This window comes from Pelobates fuscus, chromosome 9, assembly GCF_036172605.1.
Source record: "Pelobates fuscus isolate aPelFus1 chromosome 9, aPelFus1.pri, whole genome shotgun sequence".
NCBI lineage: Eukaryota > Metazoa > Chordata > Amphibia > Anura > Pelobatidae > Pelobates > Pelobates fuscus.
This window is the reverse complement of record NC_086325.1, coordinates 66,336,601-66,359,947: the sequence shown is the minus strand read 5'-3', so window position 1 is coordinate 66,359,947 and position 23,347 is coordinate 66,336,601. Positions and strand designations below refer to the sequence as shown.

Below are 23,347 nucleotides of genomic sequence, written 5' to 3'. Positions count from 1 at the left end.
GTTAGCAGAATGCTGCGGTGCCTTGTTCAAGAGATTCGGTGTTAACATGGGTTAAGACGGCATTAAAATGAACATTGCTCTCAGTTTAGTTCCTCTGCTACAGTTTGCACAACTGATGTGAATCCCACGTCCTTATTATCAGCCCTGCAGGCTGTGACCTGCAGGCATGCGTCTATTATCTTTGTGCTGCCAAGTCATACGTTGTGCTACAAAAAGAGCGACTCAGGAATCCTATGCAGTCTAGACAAAGGGAGTCAGGACTTTCCAGTCCGGCCCTTTAGGTTTTAAGGATTAAACATCTCAGATTCCTGGTTAAATCCTTGCTTTAGGAGATTTACTTACTCAGGTGCACGTTTTCCCTATTTACTCTTCTAGCTCCTCACCTGATTAAAAGAAAAATTAAAAAGAAAACCAAGTAAAAAAAAAAAAAAAAAAAAAAAAAGAACTCTTTAATTCTTTTTCCGGGAAACTAAAACAAAATAAATACAGACATAAAATGGTCTTTAAGACATTTACTCCCTTCGGTTACTAAGGGAGCACAGCGATCACCACTCCTGTCATTGCTGCAAAGGTACAATGGTTAATAATATACCCAAAGAGGCCATAATGTGCACCTGGTGTTTTCAGTTTACCCCTGTGCTGTCTAGCAATCTAGGACTGGATTTTTCTCTATTGAAATATCGATAGCCATCAATTTAAAACTACTGAATGAAGAATTTACAACTATAGTTCCAAGGGTGCAAGGCAAGAGACCCTCATGATTGTGTGATTAAGAAAATAAATTAGCACTTTTATACAAGAAGACAGAAGGAATCTTCTGTTAACCCCTTAGAGGGTTACTCCAAGCACCATGACCAATGCAGTGCTTTGAAAAGGTCATGGTGCCTGAAGTCTGTATGTGCAGCAATTTGCTTTGAAATGCGAATACAGAGTTTAAAGGGACACTCCAGGCACCCAGACCACTTCTGCCCATTGGAGTGGTCTGGGTGCCAACTCCCACTACTCTTAACCCTGCAAGTGGAATTATTGCAGTTTCTTATAAACTGCAATAATTACCTTGCAGGGTTAACTCCACCTCTAGTGGCTGTCTGCTAGACAGCCACTAGAGGGCACTTCCTGGTTCCTAGCACAGGAGCGTCGCTGGACGTCCTCACACTGTGTTTTCAATGTTTTTTCAATGTTTTCCTATGGGGAGCGCTAATGCGCGGCATTGCCGCGCATGCGCATTAGGTCTCCCCCGCCGGTGGGCGGGATCAGTCTCGCCCACCGACCAACGCAGTCAGAAGGAGGAGCGGTGCGGAGGGAGAAGCAGCGACGTGGGACATCGTCGCTGTCTCAGGTAAGTTACTGAAGGGGTTTTCACCCCTTCAGCAACCGGGGATTGAGGGGTGGGAGGAAGAGGGGACCTGCAGTGCCAGGAAAACGGATTGTTTTCCTGGCACTGGAGTTTCCCTCTAAGGCCTCTGTTACTGAAGGTATAACTCCACCTCTGGCAGCAGCATTGAGGTGTCAACCAGCAACTTATTGGGAGTTCCGGACTGGCAAATGTCAATGCCGTGCAACTGTCAGTACACAGATTTGCATTCATTGGCTGAGAGCATCAGTTGATGTTCTCAATTAACATAGAAACATAGAATGTGATGGCAGATAACCAATTAACCCATCTAGTCTGCCCAATTTACTAAATAAATACTTTACATTGGTGAATGGTGATTGCTGTAGCAGAAGACTTAAGTGCATCACCAGATCACCAGGGAGTCTGGCTGGGACCTAGGTAAGGGAGCAAACCATTGCTAAACGGTTTATCACTTTAATTGGGGGAACCAAGCCACGATACTCCTCACATCAGCAGGCTGTAGTGGTTAAGATGATTAAAATAAACCTTTAGTTAGGCACTTCAGCGAGTCAAAGGGTTTCATGGACTGTAGCATTCCTGTACGTAATAATATTTTAAGGCTTGACTTAAAAAGACTTCCTTCAATCTTCAACCTGTTGGTGCAAATGACTTATTGTTGTGGCATATGTACCCCCCATGGATACTACTTGAAAGGTGAGCTAGAGATCAGAGATGATTTTGCCTACAGAAATATTTTTAAAGCAAACACCCAGGTAGAATATTTAATACTTAGATATTACTCATTGACAGAAACTCTGAGATGCTCACATTTTGAAAGTTCCAAAAATAGGAGTGAAATGAATGAAGGCCCAGAATTCCTTCAGTATATACCAGAGTGTGCCAATGGCTATTAAAAGGGGTTAACATTAGGGTATATCCACATTTGCTTTCGAGTCTATTCATCTTTGACTGTCTACAGAGTACCAAGTCATGGTACATTCCTTGATCAATAGTATTGTCCACCGCAAGGGAATTCTCAACTATTTATCCTGTGCAACCGTGAAAATAAAGGAGTCAAATAAAACGCTTCTGTGTTCCTTTTAAGGTGATACCATCCCCCAAAGCCATGCAGACATTTTGACTGTATAAACAGCTATACCATAACAGTATTCAAGCAACAATAATATCTAGCAATTATGTTACACACAATTACACAGACATGTATTTAAAGATGTCAGATTGCACATTAATAGAGGTGTATGGACTTGCCCTTCCATACAAACAAAAGTATGATCTTAAAAAAAAAAAAAAAAAAAAGTATACACATACCTCTCACACACACACACGCATGTACACATACAAAAATACATGAGTGTCTGGTATCTTCTTTTAGATTGTGCTGTAGTGATTATGGTGCTAGGAATGTTCCACCAACAATATTAAACAACATTATAAAGATTATGACATTAATATTGTGCAAACACTTTGAAACAAATGTGTACATTTTGTTGGCAAGATTACTAGGAACATGCAGATACAGTTGAAGTTTTATGTATGACTGCAGCTTGAATCTTTAATTCTTAAGAATATATTATAAATTATTTTTACTATTATGTAATAAGACTGTGTGAAGGAATACTTTGATCAGGAGTGTACAACTTCATACTCCATGTGCTACAGGACATTATCCACAAATCTCTGCTAGCAATGGCTGACAGAGAATTAACTGAGCAGCCCGTCAGCTAGTGCCCAAAAAATATATATATAACATGGGGGGATGGTTGCACTCACCTGAACATGCTTAAATGGGGTGCTGCTGGGGGCCATATTATACAATAAACAATACACAAGATCCAGCGCACTCTCCTAGCTACTAAACAGCAACTTCGATGTTGACAGATTGTATTAGTTTTTAAAAGTTTTTTTTTTTTAAAAACACCTAATCTAGGCAAAAAAAAATAATGGGGATTTAGTTAGATTATATGATCATATATTGCATAAGCCTGCCACAACGTCAATGTACCCCATCTTTGGCAGGGCGCATATATATATATATATATATATATATATATATATATTTTATTATTATTTTTTTTTAAGGTAAAGCAATTTCATTTACAAGAATATTTCAGCAGTGACTCACAGGTTTAATCAAACTGATCAGTATTTCGACACCTTTCAGCAAACCTGAACAGTTGGAACAAAGAGAATGTAACAAATGACTATTTCAAGGCTTCTACCAGAAAAAAAAATATATATATTACGCAACACCAATGAATACAAGACTGAAAAATCTTGTGTTAACTTTTTTCATGCAATGCACAGTTTTCTTGCAAATTTATTTTAAAGGTCTAGCAATTGACATCACAACCCAGTTTAAGTCCAGGCACAGCCAGGGGGCACACACTGGATGCTCAATGGAAAAAGGGTAGAGCTTCAAATGGTCCAGAGCTGACAGGAATCCAAGATGCAGACATTCAGTTTCAGAATGTAGCTGCTAAACGCAGCTTAGTGCAGTTAGAAAGTATGGACAGAACAAAAATGGCATCCTTAATTTGACGTACAAACGTTTATTCTAAAGAGTCTTATACAAAGAGTAGAATGTTCAGATAAATGCATATTTCTCCCCCTCCACCAACGGCTCGGAATACTTTTACACAAGCTTTTATATGTGGGAGGCAAAAAATGACATTAAAATTGAAATATGAAACCCTTCGAGTAAGGGAACTACCTACACATTATAAAAAATTATAGTCAATTTTACCTACGAAAATCCCTGTAATTTAACATCCAGCGATGTGCTCTCGATCATTGCAGAAAGTTTATGTGGTTGACTTTAAAAAAAAAAAAGCAAACATACCTGCATCCTGGGGGGTGAGATTTAAAGTGGAACAATACCAAGCAAGAATTCTAACAATCTCCTAATGTAACTCCTCGTCTTATTTTACTATTGGGGGTTGAGAATAACTTTGTGAATGGTGGTCAGCCCATCCCCTAGAAAACATCTTATCACAATATTGAGCAAGCACTTCCCTGTGAGTACTATAGGGCATCTATTGCATTAAAGGATCACTCAAAGCTCAAATAACCACTTAATTTCATGCACAGCATAACACTACTGACTTACCTCCCCTTTATTAAAAACAAATGCAAATAATCAAAATTTCTGTCTAGTTCTAAACCAACACTCAACTCTCAAAATATAGGTCATCCTTAATTACAAGAAATATATATTTTCTTAGAATAAAAAAAACTAAACTAAAACAAAATACATCTAGATTACAAAGCACATCTACAAAATCTAGAGAAGAAACTGGCTTATAAAGTGGTCAGTGTGTGGTCTCCTTAGTCTAGTGTGGCACGTAGACCTCGTACAAGGCTATTACTACACAGAGCATCAGCCAAAAGACTGAGCTTATTCCCAAATCCATTGCCAAAACACATTAATACCTCTGACAAAATATAAAAATGTCATCAGGTTTCAGATGTTAAATAAAAAGATCTTACCGTTGAAACCTTGTTGACTACATCTCTAGCCACTGAAAGCCCTTGTGCAAAGGTTCGAGCTGCTACGAAGGCACGTGTGATTTGGATTTTGAGTTTACGTGGTACATCCCCAAAAGGTTTTAACTGGTCAGTGTACTTGCTAACACATTCTAAATAGTCATCTGTGAACTGGAACTGTGGGTTTACCAGTCGGAACATGCGTTCTAGAAGTCGTGCCCAGAAATCATTCAACATCTCCTCTAAGTTGACATTGCCACCAACATAGTATTTTTTCAGTTCCACAAAGAAATCTTTAAAAAGCTCGGAGTTCTGCATGTAGAGTCTTCCGTAAGTCCGCACAAACATATCATTCAATGAGGTCTCAGAATTTTTAAGCAGCTCCTTGAAAAACTCTGAAGGTGGGAAGGAAAACAAAATATTGTTAATATGAATCAAATGAAAGGAATAATGATCATCATCAGTATGTTAACATTTTAACAATTGCTTCTCCTGATAATAGTCTCCTTAAATCAGAGAAGCCACTTTTATTGTTCTGTCTCATACAAAGTAATAACATTCTGCAAATACTAGGAAAGCCTCAGGAGTCAGATAGCCAAAGTTTCGAACCTTTCAGCTATTTTATATGACCTGTAGGCCTGTATACTTTTACTTTCTAAAATGCATTACATAAATGAAATACCACTAATGTGAACTCGACCTCCTATTTTCAAAGTACAAAAAAAACAAAAAAAAAACACTTCGGGTTAAATGACAGAATGCATTAACAGTGGTCTACATTACATTCAACAAACTTTTTTTTTCTCATTTATAACAAATGAGACGTACAAATTTCCCACGGCAAATTAAATAAAAGAAAAAAAAAGGTTGAGAAAATACAATTAACTCTTAGAGTGTCCCAGAGGCCTTTAATATGTTGTAGGTCAAAAGGCACTAAAATTACACACATTCCATTAGGTAGGTCTGTTTCTTATCTCTTCGTTGTAGACCAGGGCTTTCCAACCTGCGGCCCCCCAGATGTTGCTAAACTACAACTCCCATGATTCCCTGGCTATCTGTTTCATTGAAAGAATCATGGGAGTTGTAGTTCAGCAACATCTGGGGGGGCCGCAGGTTGGACAGGCCTGTTGTAGACCAATGATCAATAAATGTTTACATTTTGCTGCCCTTAACCTCAATATATACAATTAAAAAAAAAACCCTGACTAAATAAATGCATTTAGTACGAATTCATTGATAAAAAAATTTAATAAAAAAGATTAAAAAGAACAACCAAGTCATTTTCCCCAAACATTAGCAAAACAATTTCCTATACGAGTGGCAATTCCTGTCTGATGGTGAACTTCGGGTTTTAGTGGAGAATGTTTCAAATTGTTGGGTGAATGCATATTAACCACAAAATCACCCTGGTTGAAAAAAAAAAAAAAAAAGAAAAGTTCTGCCTTTACTGGAGCCCTTTACACAGGGAGGGCATGTGGTTTACCTACAATATTTCATAAATTGTGGGTTTACTCTTACAATGAACAAACACAGATATCATTATGCAACAAGCCAACAGGAACTACATGCTTATGCAGTGTTAAGACACATTCATCCACAATTACATATTTCCATGGCTGAATGAATGTGGGACCTTGAACACAAAAGCTTACAATCGACATACTGTTTGCATTTGTTTTCATTTTTATGGCTCTCAAAATGTGCATACTACAAAGTATAATTAAACAGTGTTCACAAAACTTTAAAGGGACACTGTAGGCACCCAGACCACTTCAGCTAATTGAAGTAGTCTGGGTGCTGTGACCCTTTTGCACTTAGAGCTGCAATGTTCATATTGAAGCTCTAAGTCTGCCAGACAGCCACTGAGGGTGCTTCCAGAATCCTAAGGGAGTTTTGGTCCGTTATCAGACCTCCTCCTCACAGACCTCCAGCGTCAGATTTTCCCCATAGGAAAGCATTGAATAATGCTTTCCTATGGGGAGGTCTAATGCGCCATTGTCACGCATGCGCATTAGGTCTCCCGCACAGGCTGACTTTATAACCCCTTCAGCCCTGCGGGGGGGGGGGGGGGGGGGGGGGGGGGAGTCCTATTAACCCTATAGTGCCAGGAAAAAAAACGGCTTTGTTTTCATGGCACTAAAGGATCCCTTTAAGTGTGGAGAGGTAATTATTGTCCTGAAGGGATTATAGAATACGGCTCAGTCAATGATGAGAATTAAATTCACTAGAGAGTACACTGTTCTGCTATTTTTTTTTTTTTTTTTTTTAAGTGTTGGTTTACAATTCTTACAAAGTTACTTTTCTATGAAATGTCTATCACAGAGAAAATTCTATTTATATCAGCAGTGGTAAAACATCTATAGAATGCAAAAGAAAAATGACTGCAATGATATATAATACTTCTTAAAGGGACACTCCAGTGCCAGAAAAACAAACAGTTTTCCTGACACTGCAGGTCGCCTCTCCCTCCCACCCCCACCCCCACCCCATGTTGCTGAAGGGGTTCAAACCCCTTCAGTGGCTTACCTGATTCCAGCGCTGGTGTTCCTCGGCGCTGGGTCAGGGTCCGCCCACGCTCCTCCCCCACCAACGTCATCCGGCGTGGGAGACCGATTGCGCATACGCGGCTGCCGGCGGGGAGACCTAATGCGCATGCGTGGCAATGCCGCGCACGCGCATTAGACCTCCCCATAGGAGAGCATTGAAAATGCATTCAATGCTTTCCTATGGGAATTTAAGCGACTTGGGAGGTCCTCACATAGCTAGAATCTGTGCTAGAATCCTGGAAGTGCCCTCTAGTGAGTGTCTAGTAGACAGCCACTAGAGGAGGAGTTAACCCTGCAAGGTAAATATTGCAGTTTATGAAAACTGCAATATTTACAGTTGCAGGGTTAAGGGTAGTGGGAGTTGGCACCCAGACCACTCCAATGGGCAGAAGTGGTCTGTGTGTCTGCAGTGTCCCTTTAAGTCAATGTTTTGTGTGATTCACATGAAATTCAAAACATAAATTAATTTCAACAATTTGAACAATGAACAGTATTTTTCTTGTGATCACATAGTTTTATCATTGGGTCGGCAAAAAACAAACAACAACAACAAAAAAACTGAGTATGTACATTCTGGGATCATTCTGCTCACTCCAGTACATTAATCATGTTTACCGGTTATTTTTCTATTATTTTCCACAATTATGGTCTTTTACATACTGTGTATCTTTGTTTTGTGTTCCATTATATGCTCAACTCTACCTGCAAGACCAGTTCTTGTAAGACAAACAAAATCCATGTACTTAGAGGAAACCTGCCACCACTTACCTGACACTCCGCTGCAATCTCATTACAGAGGTGGGTGTTACACTTCTGTAACAGCCATCTCCGGTTGGCCCTCACTCCTCCTGCTCACGAATTTGCCCTGCTTGGGAACACTTCCAAAAGCAAAGTAAACCCACTCCCAATCCATAATGCTGACACTGGCTTGGTTGCTTCAATCTCAATGTTCCCATGCTTCCTTGTCAATGCCAGTAACTAAGGAATTACTAAAGCAACCAAAGGACATGCGCTGTGGTTGCTATGGGTTGATAGCAGATGAACCACCTGTAGGAGGAGCCTTCTGCTCTCATTTATCAATTAAGTCCTTGGCATAGAGTCTGTGCCAAATAATTGATTGACAGGCAGGAGAAAAAACTAAAAATGAATTTAAAGATTTCTTCTCACAATCTATACATTTTCTAGCAACAGTGCCAACTAATTTGGTTATTGATTAACTCATTCAACTGCTCCACAATGTTTAATTTGCTGAAACACAATTCAATCTTGTAACTTCTACTACTAAAGTTGGTCTTTATACTATGTTCAATACAAACATGGCTGGTGCAATAGCAAACACACAAAAGAAGGGGAGAGGGAGAAAGGCAAGATAAATCCCAGAAATGCTGTGGATTTTTATGTGAGTGCCTTTGAACATAGAGCTAATGACTTCCTTATATTTACAAGCCTCAAGATAAAAGAAACAGATGTCATATCAAGATTTTTTTAATTCCCGATTAAGTGGGTAACCTCAAATGGCCAGCTTATCCAAATAAAGCACTCAACAGCCAAAGTCATAAAACCACACAATCTCATTACCGGGTCTTGTCATGATACATTAAAACACACACACACACACACACACACACACAAATTCAGTGTGCACTGCCAGTCCTATGAAATGTGTATGGTTTTAAAATTATCAGTATATTTGCCACAAAAAGTTGTGGGTTTACCAGTTCTTTAAAGAACACAATATTGAAGTTTCTACGATAGACAAAATCTAGTCTAAATCAGTTGTGAGTGGAAGAGTAGTAGGGCTTACAAGTAGAACAAGAAGTCAACTCTATGGCACTACCTACAGACTGAAGAGTCGAACAGAATATTTTTTTTACAGAAATATTCCGGACACCTAAGGTGCAAGAACAGACAAATCAAACAAAGTCCTGTGAATTCTTTGGCGTAGTTTTATATGCATGTAAGGAAAAGCCAATGTATGACTCTATAGCTCAGTCCCTTTGTCCTCCACTTTAGTATACCTAAAATAAACCCATAAGTTTCTATGCACTAATGCATAGCAACTGTGATATATTTAATTTGGGGGAAAATGTTATTAGAATATATATAACGTTCAAGAAGCAGTAGACCCCAGGTATTACGAAACAATGGGTTTACTTCGCTTTAATATCGTTTTAGAAAGTATTCATTTAGTTCCCCTTTATTGACTGTACTTGAAACCATGTCACCAAAAAAAAAAAAACATACCGCTCCATAAAATAAAGAATGATAACTAAAAAAAAAAAAAACTAAAATAATCTGATAAAACCCAGAGAATATTATCCATAATCTATGAAAGATAATAAACTGCAATCGGTAAAAGCTTTGGCCCTACCAGTTTAGGAAAAACTAGAAGATTGCTTTAGAATTGTATTCTTCAGTCATTACTTACATGAAGTGTTAAGCGGCATTTATTACAAAAGAAAACCCACTACATACCATTCAAAATTTATTTGGGGAAAAGATGTGGAATCAATGCTCTTTTTCTTCGGTGTCTCGACTACTGGGTTCCATAAATTAACACCTCTATCCAGAGTCGCTTAAACAAAGTCTACGCACACAAGGATTACGTTCTTACTTTGCAGCGTTGTAAAAACATGTTTTATTGCTGAACGACAAATACACTACACTCATTAAATCACCACATCAACACAAATCCCTTGAAAATCTGTTGAACACAAACATTTTTTTTTAGGGATGACAAATCATACTTTTCTTCACTCTTCGAACACAAACAAACAATGTTCCCTTTTTCACCTAGATTCCCTCCCCCACCCCTTCAGCCAGGTACTTGTGCTAGGGTGGAAAAAGTTTTATGATTTAAGTTAGGACAGTGGTTGCCAAACTTTTTAGGTTCAAGGCGCCCTTAATATTTTTACAAGGCACCCCAAGTAAAAACAATTTTCTAGGTTGTATAAACGTACAGCACAGCTGCATATACTGGGCCCCTGCTCGGTAGAAATTCATGCTGTACAAGCACAGATCGATCCAGAACCTAATCTTGGGAGGGGCCCTGGTAGATTACTTAAAGAAACAATCCAGGCACAATAACCACTACAGCACTTTGTCGTGGTTATGGTGCCAATAGTCCCATAGTGCCCTCCCAAAGTACTAAAACTGTTTAAGAACAGTTTGACAACTTACCTGGGATCTCCTGGGATAGGGGCTGTAGAAGAGGATAGAGGCAGTAGTGTGTGTGAGGCATGTAATGTGTGTGTGTGTGTGTGGTGGAGTGTGCGTGTGAGGGGTGCGTGTGTATGAGTGGTGGAGTGTGTGTGTGAGAGGTGCGTGTGTGTGAGATGTGTCTGCATGTGGAGCAGCTTGTGCTTGTGGTGGACAGTGTGTGTGAGGGGTACAGTTTGTGTGTATGGAGGGGCAGTGTGTGCGAGGGGTACAGTTTGTGTAGGGAGGCAGTGTGTGTGGGGGGGGAAGCAGTGTGTGTGTGTTGGGGGGGGGGGGAGCAGTGTGTGTGTATTGGGGGAGTTATTGTTGTGGTGTGGGGTCTGTGGCGGTGGGAGGGCAAATTCATAAAATATATAAAAAAAAAATTATTTTAATTAAAAATAATAATTTTCATATCCCCCTTCCCTGCTTACCTTTGCCTGGGAGGTGGGACTTTTCCTGCAATCCTGGTGATGAGAGTGAATTCTAGCAGCCTCTGCTAGAGTTAATTCTCGCGAGATTCGGAGCGTTGCCGTGGTAACCGCAGCAATGCTCCGAGCTCGCGAGAGGAGAACCCAGAGAGGAGAGCTCCCCAGAGTCCTCTCTCCCTCCCCTACCAGCATTATACTGCTACCAGACTGGAGGGGGAGATCTCTAAACTCCCCTCCGGTCCTGCAGAGCCAGCAGGGGAGAGGAAGGCACAGTTCACGGTGCAATGATCATAGCACCTAGAAAATATCTTGCGGCTCCCCTGTGTGCCACACAGTTTGGGAACCACTGAGTTAGGAAATAATATTTCAAACCTATCATATCAATCCAAGAGGAATAACTGATCGACTGCTATGACTAGCAAATTGGGAAACATTGGCATAGAAAGTGTAGTATAGCCAAGTTATGCCTTTTCAAATAGTCTTTCATTATGTCAGTAACTCAATGGGGGAGATTTCTAAATTTGACGTGAAGAGTTTATTTTATTTTTCATCTCTAATCCGTTTGCATTTATTTAATTGTTCCAAATGTAATGTAAGAAGAGTTTGCCTAAATCATAGGCGTGCGCAGCCTATTGCATAAGAGTGGGCACCCTAAAGCACACACACACACCGCATGCATGTATGTATATATATATATATATATATATATATATATATATATATATATACATACATATACACACATATACATATACACATATATATACATATACATATACACATATACACATATATATACATATACACATATATATACATATATATACATATATATACATATATATACATATATATACATATATATACATATATATACATATATATACATATATATACATATATACATATTTGTAGTCGGGGACAAAAGCCGTATACATGATAAGTTAGATATATGAGCAAGTCGGTTGTGGTGTGCCGAAACCGACGTATCGGGTAGGCCTGTAATAAAAGAGGGCCCACCTGTAATAGTAATATGTATAAGGGGAGAGGTGGGAGGGATGAACCAGGCAGCATCAGCCCTGTGGTGTAGGGGGCCTGAGTTTAAATAGCCGGGTAACCCCTCCCACAACTTCAGGCTACGCCTTCCAATTTGTAGTCGGGGACAAAAGCCGTATACATGATAAGTTAGATATATGAGCAAGTCGGTTGTGGTGTGCCGAAACCGACGTATCGGGTAGGCCTGTAATAAAAGAGGGCAAAAAGTTGAATAAGATACCTTATTACACACCTTTACGTTGCAAGATTCATAACGGCTTGTCCTACTCAACTCTAGCTCTGGTTGTGGTATGTATCTAGTATTATACTGTGGATTTCCAGCGTCCTAATGTTTATGGTGTGAGCAGGGACATTTTTCTGGAAGCAGCTGATGCTGCCCTGATTCTGGAGGAATGTCCCGAAAAGGCATTGGGGTTGAGTCCCCGCCTAGTTAAGAGGGTTCTGAGGTACATTATGAATTTAGCTGTAGTGAGTGGTTTGCCCTGCAGTTAAATAGGGGCATATTGAGATTTGGTCCTGTGAGTGATAACCTGTAAAGGTCTGACATTTTGACCGGCACCTTATTGCCCGTAGGATTGTCCCTACGTATTACATATGGCAAGAGGATGTGAACTGTTTGGTACTAGGATGGGCACTTAAGACATGGTGTAGCCAGCCAGGTAAGTTTTGTAGTGTTAAGAGAGATTTTATAAATTGTGTGGGCAAAAAGGAGAGGAGTGTCGCAATGGTGACTAGTGAACGAATATCGGTTTTATGGTAATCGGTGGTAAACTTGTTGTAAAGGTGAAATCTCTATTGTATGCTTGTGATGTATAATCAGAGAGGGCAGCTCAATCCAGAAATCTGCCAAATGCCATGAGGCGAGTTAGTGCAGTATTAAGCCATGGAATGTGGGTATAGCCAGCTGCTTTATTGTCAGAAAATCACTTGACTTCCCCTATCCGATCATACCTCCCCAGGCCTTGTAGGCGGCCACTATGGGGCAGATTCCAAAGAAATGTTGACGAGGAATAGAATTTTTTTTTTTTTTTTTTTTTTTTTTTTTTAAGAGTCTCAACTGGCCAGGCAACTCAGAACCAAAAGTCACCAAATTGGCTGTGAAATCAGTGTGTGCGGACGCATTGGTCCATGTAACTGGGAAATGATGAGAAATGGCCTGAGCCATATGTGTAGGTCTGCTTACAACTAGTGCCAGAATGCAACTGTCGGTGGGAAGAAGACTCAGCGGTCGGGAAATAAATGTGCAGAATAATTCTCATGGCAAACCTCAATGTGCCCAGTAGGACTGTAGATCCATTCTCCCCCCACCCTCCCCGCTTGTTCTTCAGAAGGAAAGGTTCCCAGGACTCCGATGCGCTGTACCTTCTCTGTAGGTGGACATGTTCTGTAGCTTATTAATGTCAAGATGAATGCCTAAGAAGGTCAATTTGTGAAAGTGGAACCCATAGTGAGGAAAAGTGCCATCGTCTTGTGAATACTAACCAGAGCGGAGTGAGGGCGTTCTATCGTGAGGAAGTTATCTAAGATAACCGGTGACTGCAGGACATTCGCTAATATTGAGTGTTAGTCAACATAGTGTGTTAGCAAATAAGATAAACAGCTTGGGGTTACTCTTTGCTCTAAAAGTTACACGTGAGGGAAATTCATGACAATCCCTCCATAAAATGCCATGAACATGCCCTTGGGATGGCTGAATAGGTAGAAGCTTGGAGGCATAGGAAATGTCTGTCTTGCCCACCCAAGCTCTGGTCAACCCCTTTGGCTTAGTGCTGGGAGAATTCCTTAGAGGAAATCAATGAGTTGAGGCTAGGGGTGGGTAATTAATATGGTTGAATACCTTCTTAAGCAACGTGATTGTGTTGCGGGGTCTATTAATGCAGACAGAAGGTTCTGACACTCGTGCATACCGGACAGGAGTGTGACCTTGACCTGTGTGGAACTGGTGTGTGGAAACCTTGATGTATAAGTCGACTGAGTGACAGAAAGGCTGTGCTTAGAGGTAAAACTCCAGGTTGTCGATGCAAACCTTCTCTATGGTGAGGAGAAGTAGAGCCACTTACATCACAAAAGTCTGAAGGCTAGGATGAATTCTGGGATAGTGAGTTTCTGATTGAGTCTGGGATTCTGGTGTATAGAACGACGTACAGATCATCGTAGTAGTAAGACTTGTACTCCAAGACATTGTGGGAGGCAATCAGTAAGGAGACTGAATTAACCTTTCCAGATGTCTTTGCGTATGGTCAGGGACACAAAGTATGAGGGAGTAATAATGTAAACCGATGTGCTAAGGGAGGGATTTGAAAGGATAACATAACCATGAGAGGGATTTGGGAGTCCTGTGGCTGGGATGTGCATCAGTGCCTGTGGAGATTCCAGTCTCTGTAGTCCATCGTTGATGTTATATATGGAGGCAAGTAGAGTGGATATCAACGGTTTGACTTCATGTGATTTGGACTAGTGGGCAGGGGCCACTGAAAGGTGTGGCAAGAACGTTGGCCTCTTGGGGACTGTAAAAAGAGTCAATATAAGAGGCCATGCTGGGTGAGGCCCTAACTCGTAACCTGGAGAGGTTGATGTGAGGCGTTAGCTATGTGTTGGGCCGAGGGGCGTGTACCTCCATATGCGGATGAAGATGGGTGTTGGCCTCACGGAACTGATAATGATGAGGCTAGTTACTGGCATAGCTGGGTACCAGGCTGATAGCTGACATAGCGGATCCGAGAATGGGACGGGTAATGGGTAGTAGCGAGGTGGGTAAACATACCTTGCTTGGGGTAGAATGTGGTTTCCTTGCCAGAGGAATGAGCTATTGGAGAACCTAAAGAGAAATGATGGTGGGAGGCAAGTTGGAACTGGAATTGGGCTTGACTTACTGTGAACGAAATACGCCTGTATAATCGGGGTGGTTGGTCTTGAGGCTGGTCTATGAATAGGTAACCTGAGGACAGTTGTTAGAATCCTGACCCTACGATGGTGGGTACAAGATTCATAGGACATAAATCAAATATCCCAATAAGTGAGTAGGGTGAGGATCCTAGGCCATTACCAGAGACCATGGGGAGTGTTTGACCAATACTGCGACAATAATGGGGGATAGGCTGAGTCATGAGTGACCACTAATTGGTCCTGTGACTTCTTTAGCTAAAATACATATAGGGGGATATGGAATACCAAGCTATGATGGCAGTTTTGAGCTATCCCGGTAGGACTTAGAATATTTAATTATGGTCGTGCCAGCATGGGAAGGAGGGTGTATGTGTGGGGAATTAAGGATCCCCGGGCGTGGGCCTGTGTACGGCCTGGCAAAGGAATTGCGTTCCAGCGTTGGCTGATGTAACATAGAACAGTTAGAGTGGAGTTGCTGTAGGTTTAGTGATACAAGGGTCGGTTAGGATGATGAACTTGCTTGAGTAGAATATAGCAGCAATGAGTAAATAACCTTTAGTGCATAATACGTGATTATTTTGACGTAGAGTCAGGGGGAACATATGATGGTATGGTAAAGCCTGGTACACTAGGGTTTGTCCCAGGGAACATGACGATACATATGAACATAGGAGTGTGGCGTGTTACAAAAAGGTTTAGCGAATAGGTGATCGTCCTCCAAATAAGTAATATACCTATCGTGGGAGCAAGTATACAGATTGGCCATAACACATGGTAACAAATGTGAACGTGATGACTGCCTCAGAACAGTACCAGGTCCATAAGTGATAGAATAAGACATATGCGATATATGATGGTAATGCTATAAATGTAGTGAATATTAAATGCTTACCAGAGCTGAATTAGTAATGGGAAACTGACAATATCCATGCACAATCGTAAATAATAACAAGAAACATAGCAAATATAACAGAACTACAGGGGGCATGTAAGGATAACTAGTAGCAGGCTAAAGAACCTGGACATTTCATGTATCAGGGAACAGTGTAAAACTAACGAATTGGTACTATGATTGTGGTGGCCGTTAGATGGAAGCATGTAATTGAGATAGACTGGAGACTAGTTCGGTAGAAATTTGACGAAAAGAAACTAGCGAATAGGAATGGAACGAAGAGCAGGCAGGAGTAGGTGAACTGACTTAAGTCCTGAATGGGAAAAAGTCCAGAATAGACGGTATGTAAAAACGTAAACGTGTGAACAATTGTGTGTTCATGTATTTGGCCCGTACAGGCAGACTCACGGTTCGTGGATTTGACTGGTACAGGAAACAAACGAGAGGTCAGCTATGTGGCTGGAAAGTACCCAGACTTGGTGGACACGGAGGTTTGGTCCAGAAAAAGGCCCGATAAGCCGGTAAGGGGTCTCATAGCGCCAGCGGGAACGAACGGGCAGTTCTGGAGAGGAGGTGAGTAGTCTTTGACTGCGTGTGGCTGGAACAGCGTGATGGGAGTTGTTGGAGCAGGGAAAACTTGGTCCGATCGGCGTGGGAGTCAATGACCACATGTGGCTGGAACAGCGTGATGGGAGTTGTTGGAGCTGGGAGAACTTGGTCCGATCGGCGTGGGAGTCTGACCGCATGTGGCTGGAACAGCGTGATGGGAGTTGTTGGAGCAGGGAGAACTTGTCCAATCGGCTTGGGAGACTTTGACCGCATGTGGCTGGAACAGCGTGATGGGAGTTGTTGGACCAGGGAGAACTAGGTCCAATCATCGTGGGAGTCTCTTACTGCATGTGGCTGGAACAGCATGATGGGAGTTGTTGGAGCAGAGAGAACTTGGTCCGATCGTCCTGGGAGTCTCTGACCGCATGCGGCTGGAACAGCATGATGGGAGTTGTTGGAGCAGGGAGAACTTGGACCAATCAGCGTGGGAGTCTCTGACCGCATGTGGATGGAACAGCAGGATGGGAGTTGCTGGAGCAGGGAAAAACTTGGTCCGATCGGCATGGGAGCCACAGTAGGCCCAGACCAGCTTGTTTGGAGTTTTAGGCAGTCTGTGTTGATGACCTTTGAACTGGAAGTAGTCATGAACCAGGCAGCATCAGCCCTGTGGTGTAGGGGGCCTGAGTTTAAATAGCCGGGTAACCCCTCCCACAACTTCAGGCTACGCCTTCCAATATATACATATATATATACATATATACATATATATACATACATATATACATATACATACATATACACATACACATACACATACACACAGATATACACACACACACACACTGCTGTGTGTGAGGGTGCCGTTAGTGTGCTTTGTGTGTGTATGTAAGGGTGCTGTGTGTGTGTGCTGTGTGAATTTGTTTGGAGGGATTGTGTGTTGGGGTAGGGGGACAGATTAGGAAACAGCCCCTTTTTACCTTTTGTTAAGCAAACACAATATATATACACAACACTTTATCTAAATCAATAATGTGATGGAAAAACAAGAATAGATAGTGGTAGCCTTCTCCAGGAATATCCCAGACTATATTCATTTTATATATCATCTTGTGAGCGCAATTTGTGTTTGCGCATGTGATTATTTCATATAACAGTGTTACGCTATATTTGTTACTTTTGTGTTTCCTCATTTTGTTTGTAGCTCTACAGCCAGTCTCTCCAACACACTTGCTCCTTTTTAACTTTTGCCTGGAAGGGGGGATCCTTGCTGCCATCCCTGATCCCTGGTGGTCCTAGTGTGAGTGAACTCTAACCTGCAGGGCCACAGTTCACTCTCACGAGATCTGAGCATTACCGCGGCAACGCTCTGACCTCGCGAACGGAACCCCGCGGACCTGCTGGCAAGAGCTCCCCAGGTCCTCTTCTGCCTCCCTCCCTGCCTGTGGAGGCACACAGCACGGGCCGCAGGGATTAGGGTGTGCCCAGGCACACCCGGTACACGCCCATGGCCTAAATTGCCATTTTTTTTTTGCAGAGAAGGTCATTCAGGGTAAGCTGGCAAAATTAGAGCGTGAAATAGAACATATTTCTGGGGCAGAAAAAAAATAACAAAAACATAAATCTGTTGTGTTGCCAAAAAAAAGGCACAGACAAAAAAAAAAAAAACCCTGAAAGGATGCACAAAAAATAAAATATATATTTTAATATATATTTTTAGTATTCCAAGTGTCACTAACGGTGTGACTAGGGTTGGAGATTATCATGTAGCCAATTTATTCATATATACTTGCATTCCTACTCAGAATGGGACTGTATTTTGAGAGGTGGTTGTGTGGGATAAACATGCACTAAGTATTATGTATTTTGGCAATTTTGGTATGTAAGGAGGTAAGGAAATCACTTATATATATTCTGACAGGGGGGAAATAAATGCTGTTTTGATTGACCACTAAAGATAGCGATAAATAATAAAAAATAAAAAAATTACCTACAAACCAAAATAAATACGGATGCAGCCTGCTAGGGAAATTGCATAGCCAGGCACCACATATATCTACCAACTCTTCCAGGGAATTGCCCAATTCCCCATGGCGTTTAGTAAGTGTGCCCATTCCACATTTTAAGTAGTCACAAGACATGGAGTGCTCCCTACCAGTCAATTTGTTTCAAGTTGGCTACGTAGAGCACAATATCTGCCAGAATTAAGAAAATCGTTTATATAGAATTCCCGTGTAAGATGATGAAACATGCTTTTGTCAAGCATTTACTTTAAGTTTTTATCTCCTGCACTTTACATTGAAAGTTAAACACACACAAGAGGCTTCTATGGCGTCTATATGGCTTTTAACAAAGCAGAAGAAAATAAATTGTAAATGAAGCAGACTGTGCAATAAAGGAAGTTTAAACATTAGAATTCTCTTTACAGGAAGTGTTTAGGAAGGCTGTGTGAGTGACATGCAGTGAGGTGTGACTAGGGCACTATAAACAAAGTGATTTAACTCCTAAATGGCAGAGAATTTAACAGTGCTCTTGCAGTGGGGTAATCTACACACCAAAACAGCTTAATTTAGTCCAGCCATCCCTGTTTATGTGCTACACAAAATGTAACTTTTACCGACATCCAAAAAAGTTTATATCAGTTGGCTGTGGTGTTTTGATAGATGTAATGTAACCTGCTGAAATGAAAAATCAGCATTTACAAAGCGCGCGCACACATACACACACACGTCTGGATTACTAAGGCTGGTGCTCAAGTGGCTCTTCGTTTCTCCCATGTCTTAATCAGAACAGTTGTGCTGCATGTATGAACCTACCAGGCCAGCTGCTTTGGACCAGCCCTGGCATGAGAGATAGAATGACTTGAATGGCTGAAATAGCTGTAATCTGGGAGCAGGTCAAACATATTAATGCACTAAGCCATATCTGAAAAAGCACTGCTGTTTCCACCAATAGCAAGCTTTCTTTTACTTGATCCAATACTAGGCTGTGCCGAAATTACCTGGTTCCCCATAAATCCTCAGCTCACCACCTGCATGGATAGTGTTCATGCTTGTTCACAACAATCTACTTGCATCAGAATATTTTGCAAAATGTCCTTGAAGAATCCTTCTACAAAACTGGGATATTCCACCAAGATTATCAGCGGATATCAACAACACAGCAAATCACTTACAAACGTAGACATTTCAATGTTGTTGGGTTGGGGATGTTCTTTGGATTTATTCCCAACAAGATCACATCACTATGAACTCCATTAAAGGCTGCCACCGAATTTGGTGTTAAAGAGCACCGTATGCCCACACAAGAACTTGTGCAGTATGTACACATCATATATTTTCTAAGTAACTTAAAAGAGAAATTGTTTAGCAGCCACCAGCAATTATATTTATTAAAGGCACTTGGCTACGCAAGATACCTGGTGGCTGTTTTTACAAATGTAGTTTCCTTCCTGTATTTCATGAATAAAACTACTCTCAGCTAGGTCTCCATCTTGCTGCAAAAAAAACAAAAACAAAAAAAGAAAGAAACTAACAGCCAGATGAACTACACATCCCATAACCACTTGCTGCAATTATATGAGGGTAAATGCAGGTCAGCAAAAGTCACTTAAGAGAAGGATGAAGTACAGTCATTTATTTTCACTAGATCACCATCACCAACAGAAAAATCATAGGTACAATAACATGATTCGGTTTTGTCAGCAGTTGAAATTAGTTTTTAAAATAAAATGTGTTTGTATTTCCATCCAGACCAACCCTGTGAAAATCTAATGTGTAGTGTGTTTTCGAATATAAAAAGGGGGCTAAGCAGGGGGTTAAGAATGTGCACGGTAATAGATCTTCAAAACAAGTACTGTTCTAAAAACACTTTATTTTAAAGTCCCATTTTTAGTACAATATTATTTGTAGACATTCTATACACCAGCAGGGTCACTATTAATAGAGCTGTGTGTCTATTGCTATGTAAAAGTGGTAATACACAGCAAGTAGCAATGGTTTTTGGCCAAGATGTACTTCGTGAGTTATGAATGTTTTACTTCTACCTACTGTGCACAAAAGGTCAACTCTCCCCGAATCAATGAGGTGCAGCTTTCAATGCATGACACAGTGGGCGTATGATTATCTAAATTATCAGTCTGAGCGCGCAACAAAATTAAAAATAGGAATTGTATCTCACAAGATGATTACACTATATACCGGTATATAGGCTTAAATAAAATGCCACATTCACACAGGTCTCTATAATTTCTGTAAATTATCGTCTGAATACTAATGGAGAGATTCCCATGGCTGAACATACAGGGCAGTTAATTTATATGCAGTATTTCCAAATTTTAATATAGCCTATTTGCCAGATCAGCAGGTGACGAGGAAACCTATTTTAACATGTGCCCTAAAGGGCAGCATGAGTAGAGCATGGAGACGCTACCTCATAAGTACCAAAACAGCAGCAAGGACTTCCACTGGCTGCTTCTACTTTTTCTTGTGAGCTACGTGGAGGTCCCAGAGACCACTCAGATCTGGCCGTTTCTACTTACACAATGGAGGAAATATTTTGTGAATGTACTGCTAAAAATGGCTATTCTGCTGAAAGCCCCAAAGTAATTAGATATGTAACATATATTAATAAAAACATGGGTGTGTGTGTGTAGCAAGCGTTGATACACACCCTCAATATGTGAAACTTGTATAAACTCCCAGGACTTTGCTTGCAGAGAATTCCACATTTTGGGTGTGTGTAATATTGTGGTTAAATGGCTCCCATCCAAAAGGGAAGCTTTGTAATTGGAAAAAGGGGGAAAATATGGTACAAGTCCAAAGGTGAATGAATCCTCAAAATGTTTTAACTGAACTCAGGCATGCAATAGGTATAAAAACGTCTTAACTACAAGTGGAACATAAGTTTGAGGGGAAAAAAAAATAAAACTTTATTATATACATATACGTGTGTGTAAATTACATTTAAAAAATATTATGCCCATTTTCAATGGCATACAAACCCATAATTACACAGAACAATCTCTAAACAGCTGTCCATTTTTTTTATGGCCACCATCTAAGTTTTGTGGTTTAGGATTACGACCAACCCCTTCCAGAAGGAATTCATTCTTTGGTTAGGAGCTGAATTAGATTTGGATAAACAGCAATTAGGGGCACTTGGGGTCTGGTGGCAGCTGGGGTAAGGGTCAGCAGGCCTCACATGTAAGTCCAAGTGGGATGCCAGACTTGGTGAGGGGGTTAAATAATAAATGCCTTCTAAATAAAGGTTGTTTGGGTCATAAAATACTCTGCCTGTACAGTCAAAGCTGTGTTATTTAAAAAGAGTCCAGAGGGAGTTCGGTGCTGAACAGCCTAAAAGCAAAAATAAAGTGTGGCTTTCAAGCGAATATGAGCTCTAAAAGTTTTTATTCCACATGAGCAAGTATTCCCATTATATATTATGTACATGTGCTCATATGACATCAAACACATGCAAACGAGAAGGATATTTGAAATAAGTGAAGGAAAAGCATTTAAGTAAACCTATTTAAATTGTTTCAGTTAATGAGAAGCTGTCATTGTCTCTGTGCAAGCACGATTCTGTACAAACCTTAACCTTTGAAAATTGAATTATACAGAGCTGAATGCAAAATCCAGCAGGTTTGTAGCTCATATTGAATAGTATACTAATGCTGTGCATCACCTGCATATCCAAGTTTAACTGCCATTGGGCACAGAGATTTGAGAAATCATGTTTCCACAGCTATCCCAGCTTGACATGCATATGAGCACAGGCAGGCACTTGCTTCAGACTTCACCTTACCGTTCTGCAGGCACCCTTGGTAATGGACACTCTTTTAAACAGGTTTTTTTTTTTTTTTTTTTTTTTTAGATTCAAACTAGAGCATGGGTTATGATTAAAAAAAAAAGTGACTAGAAATCAGTCATGGACTGCACAGTTTCAACAGTTTTGGTCTGACCAGTATGGGGCTGGTTTTGGTCTGAAAGTTAAAGGGATTCTATAGTGCCAGGAAAACAAACCTGTTTTCCGGGCACTATGCTCCTGCAGTGCCCCACTCCTTCATGCCTCCCCTCCCACGGTGCTGAAGGAGTTAAAACCTGAATCCAGCGCCCATGTCCTTCTTCGCTGGGTCAGGCTCCAACCACGCTCCTCCCCCACTGATGTCAGGCGGCGAGGGAGACCTAATAAGCATGTGGGGAGGAATTAACTGTTAGAGGTAATTATTACAGTTTCTCAGAAACTGCAATAATTAGCACTGCGGGGTTAAGGGACATTGCACCCAGACCACTTCAATGAGAGTGTATAGCTAGGTACCAAAAGTAACACCAAACACAATAAAACTCTGCACAGTGCTTGGTCTCACCATATTTACACACGTACACATATATATTCATCTCATATGCTTAAATCACAGTTGTAGGCACACTGCGGAGTCTAGTCACCAATCTGTATCCCATTACTAGAAATTAATTTAACTCTAGTAACTGGATAGCAGTTCTCTCAGACACTTATGAGTCGGCCACTATTCATCATCAGAGTTTGGCTTTTCTCCAACAATAGAACCTAGCACCTGGTTTAAAAAAAAAATAAAAAATAAAAATCTTAAAATGAGCCCCGGGATTAACACTACTATACTTCCAAAGATGTTTTGGGTCCTGGGACAAACTATAGATTAAGCAGGAAATTTACTGCATTGAATGTTGAAATGGCAATCCTTTTTATGATAGATGTGTTTTGCATTGCCTGAGGTTAAAGGGTTACCAATGATTACTTGTACGCAAAAGAAAGGGACATTATGGATTTGGCCATTTGTAGACTACAATAAAAACAAACCAAAACCCAGAATTCATGTAATATGTGAAATGGATTTAAAGCTTTCGTATGTTTGGAGAGTGAGGTGTCACCTATTCCAAAGGCTGGGGGAACAACAAGGGAGTGGACTATAAAA

General features: G+C 40.8%; 1 protein-coding gene across 1 annotated transcript in view; it reads right to left on the bottom strand.

Annotated features, from left to right (window-relative positions):
* Positions 1-23,347, bottom strand: part of GPC4 (glypican 4) — a 99,528-nt gene that overhangs the window by 28,828 nt on the left and 47,353 nt on the right. Inside the window, exon 3 of the mRNA XM_063432043.1 lies at positions 4,844-5,235. Within this exon, the coding sequence (XP_063288113.1) occupies positions 4,844-5,235 (392 nt within the window). The remainder of the gene's footprint in view (positions 1-4,843; positions 5,236-23,347) is intronic.